The sequence below is a fragment of the Mastomys coucha genome, unplaced genomic scaffold (assembly GCF_008632895.1).
Source record: "Mastomys coucha isolate ucsf_1 unplaced genomic scaffold, UCSF_Mcou_1 pScaffold8, whole genome shotgun sequence".
In the NCBI taxonomy this organism is placed as follows: Eukaryota; Metazoa; Chordata; class Mammalia; order Rodentia; family Muridae; genus Mastomys; species Mastomys coucha.
The window spans coordinates 20045632-20052300 of record NW_022196914.1 but is presented as its reverse complement, the minus strand read 5'-3'; the positions used below and the strand labels follow the sequence as shown (position 1 = coordinate 20052300).

Here is a 6669-nt window from a genome sequence, read left to right as displayed (position 1 = left end):
TGTTGAAAACTGTGGATAATAGAGGAAGCCTCCAGTAAATAAGTAAGTAATGGATAAATTCCTGAGGGAATGTTTGTTTGATATGGGCATAGTTATGTCATGGACTGATGCCTCAAACCCATGATAAAAGTCAAGTGAAGGCATGCTCCGGAGAGAAGCTCACAAATAAAAGTAAAGGCAAACAAAGAAACTAAAAACAAAACAAAACACCCACCTATAACCTGCCCCTCCCAAAGAAAAGTAAACAGCATCAAAAAGAAAAATAAAGAAAAGTATGAGAGCACATTTCTGTTCACTGGATGTGGGTGAGGTACACACAGAACAGAAAATCATTGGGTATAGGTGAGGAACAGACATAACATAAAAAATGGGTAGTCATACTTTGACAAAGATTTTTGGGCCAAGTATATTCTAGACATAGGTAGTCATATATTGGTGCTTTGAAAGATATTTTGAGTGGCAGTAAGGTGAACACAATGGAGCTTCACCTGCTCTTGGATCTTGGACTATGTTTAGAAGACATGCTCTTCCTTTCCTGAAGTGGGTGGTAAGTTCAGCTGATAGGGAGAAAGAGGGAGAAGGAATTAATCATAGATACATGGCCCGAGGATCCAGGTGTTTTCACCTTCTGTTTGTGGATGTGACAAACAACACATTCTTCCTTAAAATGTGACTTTCTATTTCCTTAAGTTTTGGTGCTCATTCCCTGCACTTGGTCCAGTTTTATGCAGCAGAGACTGAGTCTGTCAGCATTTCTGCTAACTACTAGTAACATTTTGTGATCGCTAAAGTATGAGTATATTTACCAACCAAATTTATGATATTCTCAAAGCAAATGGACAAATAACAATTTCAGTTATTCTGCAATTGATTCTATTAATTTAAAATGAAATAGCTTATAGAATATAAATGTTCCCCCAAAGGCAGGTTACTATCCTAATTTTGAGTATTTCACAATATGACTTGATTTGAAACATGTCCGTTGAGATTGTAATTAGTTTATATAAGGTCAGATCATTTTTGGAGTAAGGTGAGCCATTAGTGCTTTCTGACTGATATTCTGACAAGAGTACTGAATGAAAGGCTGCAGGCATTTGATGCCATGAGATAATGATAACAGAGACCCGGGTGCTGCAGTTGCAAGGCAAGGAAAGTACAGACATCCAAATATCAATAGATGCCATAGGAGAGCAAGAAAAAGCCACTGTTTCAGTTTTCAGAGAAAGCATGACTATTCTGGAACTTGAACTTAGACTCCTAGTGATAAAAATGTGAGACAATATGTCTTTATCTTTTCTTGACATGACTTTGTTGTAGTTTCTCATGCTTAGTTCTGGAATCTAATAAATTAGTTTTAAGTTATAAATATAAGTATTAATATGTAAATGAATAATAAATTATATATATGCACATATATGCACATATGAATAATATATTCCTCTAATGAATGGGAAATACTTTCATAAAATAATTTAATTACTGATGACATTAAAACTGATGAAACTGATTTATCTGTGTTGTGACTCTACTGGAATAGGCAGTAACTGATTGTCATTTATTTAAATATATCTGCATCAGCATTATTAGGCAGCTTCATAATAAATGAGCACAAGAAAATCAGTCGTTATGGTTTCACGTTCTGTTTCTCTTCAATTAGAGAAATAATAATAAAACAATATCCAGTGCACAAAAGTAAGGCAACATTCTTTTTAGAGAAATAAAAATATAGTGAATACATTTGTTTCTTTTTTAGCTTGGTAATACCAGATATGCTGAATCTTTAAATTATTCTTAGCAACAACACAACTAATCTACTGCTAAAGATTTCCTTACATAAATGTTTACCCTGATCATACTTGTTTGTCCATTTGTTCCTCTGTTTTTTAGGTAACCATGTATATATATATGTACATGGATGACATGGATGAAGGTCAGGGGACAGTTAGGTTATTCTTTCTATTGTGTGAGTCCCAGGAACTGAAATGATGTCATCTGGCAAGTTTTGCTGAGCCATGTTGAAAGCAAGCCTTGTCCTTAGTTTAATATTACAAAACATAATACATACTGAAAACAATAATTGGTATTAAACATTGTAGTTATTGTAACTGCCACATCTTGAAATCTCAACAAGTTAGTAAAATTGTATCCACAAACAACAACAGGCTGTGTGTGAGTGAGCATGAAGATGCTTCTCTTCCACTCAAGCAGGTCAGGAAGCAGGAGCCAAGGCAGAGTCCATGGAGAGATGTTTCTTACTAGTTTGCTTGAGTTCCAGTCCTGACTTCCTCGGGTGATCAACAGCAATGTGGAAGTAAGCTAAATAAACCCTTTCCTCCCCAACTTGCTTCATGGTCATGATGTTTGTACAGGAATATAAACCCTGACTAAGACAAATTGGTACCAGCATAGTGGGGTATTCCTGTGACAACCTGACCATGTTTTGGGGAGGATTGTGGAAGGACTTTGGAACTTTGAGCTAGAAAAGTCATTAGTTGTTAAGAGTTCTATGGGATGTTGTGTAGGAGCTTGGAAGATCATGTTGAGAACAGTGCAGAAGATGGAGACTTGGCTTGTGAAATTTCAGAGGGAAGATTAAAGACTCTTATCAGGGCCATGTTGTTTTGAATGTGAAGATTCTGTGGTTCTGGTTAGCTGGGGCTGAAGTATCAGCTGTGATTAACAAGATACCAGAACTACTAAAGTTAAAACTTTGCATTACTGGGACTATTGATGCTGGTTAGCTGGAGCTAAGAAATTAGTGGTGATTAAGAAGAGACCAACATCATTGAGGTGACATCTTCTGGGAAGTGTTTTTTTGAGAGCAAAGAGACTATGTTCCAGGGATAGCCAAGGTTGTACCTTGTGCTGCAGCAGGACTTGGTAATGTGTAAGAGTCACCCAGGTGGTACTGGTTTTGAAGGCATGAAGGGGTCATGAAGAGCAGCTGATGCTCGACACACTGAGAGGCCATGGAAGGCCATTGGTGAAGGTGCAGCCTCAGTTTGCAATTGATGGCCCAGGACTGAAGGTGTCATGCAAAGGAGTTGAGGCTTGGCACCATGAAGACAGTCTGTGAGAGGCTATTGGTAAAGCCTAGTCACAGCAGTGTTTTGGGAATGCCAATACCATGCAATGACCACCAAGGACAGCAGCAGCAGTGGAGTACAGGCATCTGGAGCCTAGAAGAAAGATGTGTGCTACAAAGGGCAGAGTTGGAGAAGTGACCCAAGCCCTTGGAGGAGCCCAGAAGATCATGAGTTGGATCCCAGACATTGGTTTTGCTTTTGATTGTGACTGTGCCCTGATATTTTTCCCTCTTGAAGGGAGAATGTATTTTAGTGGAGCTCACAGTTAAGAGACTTTGAATTTTAAAAGATATTGGACATTTTAAATTAATTGAACTTTTAATATGTAAAGACTGTGGGACTTTAGATCTTGGGGATGAATAAGAAACTAAGGGTTGAGGCTTAATAGTGATGTGTTTGTGTGTCAAGTTGACAAGGGGCCAATTGTACTGGCTGGTATTGTGTGTCAACTTGACACAGGCTGGAGTTATCACAGAGAAGGGAGTTTCAGTTGGGGAAGTGCCTCCATGAGATCCAGCTTTGGGACATTTTCTCAATTAGTGATCAAGGGGGTAGGGCCCTTTGTGGGTGGTGCCATCACTGGGCTGGAAGTCTTGGGTTCTATAAGAGAGCAGGCTGAGCAAGCCAGGGGAAGCAAGCCAGCATGGAACATCTCTCCATGGCCTCTGCATCAGCTCCTGCTTCCTGACCTGCTTGAGTGCCAGTCTTGACTTCCTCTGGTGACCAACAGCATGTGCAAGTAAGCTAAATAAACCTTTTCCTCCCCAACTTGCGTCTTGGTCATGATGCTTGTGAAGGAATAGAAACCCTGACTGAGACAACATCTAAGTGTCAGAGGATATCATAGAAGGGCAGGGCAGAAAGACTGTAGTAACCAGAAGACCTAGATGGCTACTGTGGGATAGTATCTTTTTCATATGACATGGAGCTGCATCCATGATATTTTGAACAATAAATAAGCACCCAGAAAATAATTACACAATAACATCAGTTGGCATCCAAATGTGAGTAGAAGACTTACGAGGCCTTACCCCAGTTGAAGAGCTACAGGAAATAATGGTGACTAAAATGGGAGAATTAATCACCTTCTTCAGGGATGAGTTACCTGATAGGTTACACAATCCCAAGTAGTCAGCCAATAACTACACATAAGAGTAAGGTTAATAGGAGCCAGCAAGGTTTATTCGAATGGGTTTGAAGAGAATTTCATGTAGAGGTCACAAATTTGAGAATTAGTTAGAGGAATAGTGAGGATTAGAGGGGAAAATGAGGGGTTGAAATGATCTGGCAGGATGCAGGTGGGGAGATAGGGACATCCTCTTGGAGATGGGAGAGGAGGAATGGGATGAGGAACAGTCAGAGGGCAGATCTGGAAGGGGATAACAACTGGACTGTAAAAACAGATTAAATAACAACAACAACAATAACAATGATGATGATGATAATGATAAAAAACATAAAAAGAAGTGATGTGAATCCAGTATCTGTATATGAAATTCTCAAAAGTTATAAAATGAGAAACGTAAATGTTTTAGAGTTCAAAAATAATAAAAAATAACCCCCAGACAAACATGAACAGATGCACACTTACAGATTACATACAGTCAAAATATTCAGCAGCAGTCTTCACCTTTATTTTTTGTTTATTTATTATTTATTATTTACTTTATCTACTGACGGAAGTGTTCCCTCCCTCCTCTCCTCCTATTATCCCCCTACCTCCCCTCCCAATCAATCCCTTTTACCCCTCCCCATCTCCTCAGAAAAGGGGAGGCTTCATGGATATCAAACAGCCTTGGGACGGCAATTTGCAGTAAGACTAAGCTAGTTGCATCTTCTATTGAGATAAGTCAGCCGAGTTAAGCAAAAGGGATCCAAAGGCAGGCAATGTAATTAGAAACTGCCCCTGTTCCTTCTTTAGGAATCCCAGGGAGAGACACAGCTGTACAGCTGGACCCCAACTGCTCCTGTACCTCAGATGGATCCTGCTCTTATGCCGGTTCCTGCAAATACAAACAATGCCAATGCACCTCCTGCAAGAAAAGCTGCTGCTCCTGCTGCCTCGTGGGCTATGCGAAGTGCTCCCAGGGCTGCATCTGCAAAGAGGTTTTGGACAAGTGCAGCTGCTGCGCCTGAAGTGGGGGCGTCCCCACAACTCTGTAAATAGAAGATAGAGGAGCCTAGCCATTTTTGTACAACTCTGACCCGTTCTCCACACCTTTTTTTATAAAGCATATGACTGACAATAAAAGCCGTTGACTTGATTAAAAAAAAAGAAAGAAAAGAAAAGAAAAAGAAAAAACAAATTTGCAGAGGGCCTAAGTCCATCCCTTTTATGCTCTCTGGTTGGCAGTTCAGTCTCTATGAGCTCTAGGATCTCAGGTTAGTTGTCAGTTTTCTTTTGGTGCTTCTCAAACCACTAGCTCCCTCAATGCTCTGCCCCTCTTCCACAAGACTCCCCAAGCTCCATTTAACGTTGGGCAGTGGGTCTCTGCATCAATTTCCATTCAGTTCCTGGGTGATAACAGTTATGCTTCATGCCTGTCTGAAAATACAACAGAATATCATTAGGAGTGTCATGGTATGGCTCTCTACTCAGCCAGTCATTGGTTGGCTCTTCCTTCAAATTGTGCTGCATACTCCACCATTTACTCCTGCACATATGTTGGCCCTCTGGAGTGTACTTAGTGTCAGCATTCCAGCAGAGCTTATCTCCAATTGCAACAATACCCTCATCTAAAAGGTACCTTGAAGACTTGCCTGATACCTCTTTTAATCATTTTATATAGTACATGAATAAAATAATGCTAAAGGATATAGTAGAATGAAAGCAGGTTGGTAACATAATATTTCATTAGCATTAGCAAGTGTTACCAAATATATGTGATCATAAGTACTGTGTTATTATGATGCTGGGAGCACTGTAGGTTGATTTCAACAAGTGTCAACTGGAATTCTTGATAAGTGGGTTGCATTGTTAACTTATAATAGCTGAGACATCCACAGGTGATAAGATTTTTCTTCAACTCCTTTCTAATCAGCCCTAAGTGTTCTACGAAGATGTTTTGATGTGGAACTCTATTGTGTTATAAAATGTGGATTGGAGCTACACTCACTACAATGAATCTCTCCTTAAAGCAGGTAGAGCTGGGTAGCTTGGTGCTCCTGCGAACATGGTGAAAGTTCCTAAGACCCGCCGGAGCTTCTGCAAGAAATGTGGGAAGCACCAACCCCACAAGGTGACACAGTACAAGAAGGGCAAGGATTCTTTGTATGCCCAGGGAAAGCGGCGTTATGACAGGAAACAGAGTGGCTATGGTGGGCAGACTAAGCCGATTTTCCGCAAAAAGGCTAAAACTACAAAGAAGATTGTGCTGAGACTGGAGTGTGTTGAGCCCAACTGCAGATCTAAGAGGATGCTGGCTATTAAGAGATGCAAGCATTTTGAATTGGGAGGTGACAAGAAGAGAAAGGGCCAAGTGATCCAGTTCTAAGCCGATTTTTGTTACGAAGACAATAAAATCTTGACCTTTTACCCCCTTTGATTGCAGTTGGTCTTTTGTGAGGGAATAAATGAAAACTT

At 40.2% G+C, this 6669-nt stretch overlaps 1 protein-coding gene and 1 pseudogene across 2 annotated transcripts; both read left to right on the top strand.

Moving 5' to 3' along the window:
• Positions 1-1110: 1110 nt before the first annotated feature.
• Positions 1111-5246, top strand: LOC116083853 (annotated as a pseudogene). The gene is made up of 2 exons (XR_004115927.1): positions 1111-1153; positions 5008-5246. The product of XR_004115927.1 is annotated as a metallothionein-2 pseudogene (transcript).
• Positions 5247-6253: 1007 nt separating this feature from the next.
• On the top strand, positions 6254-6669 carry LOC116083651 (60S ribosomal protein L36a-like). Its single transcript, XM_031360421.1, has one exon. The coding sequence runs from the start codon at positions 6260-6262 to the stop codon at positions 6578-6580; it is 321 nt and encodes a 106-aa protein (XP_031216281.1). The 5' UTR covers positions 6254-6259; the 3' UTR covers positions 6581-6669.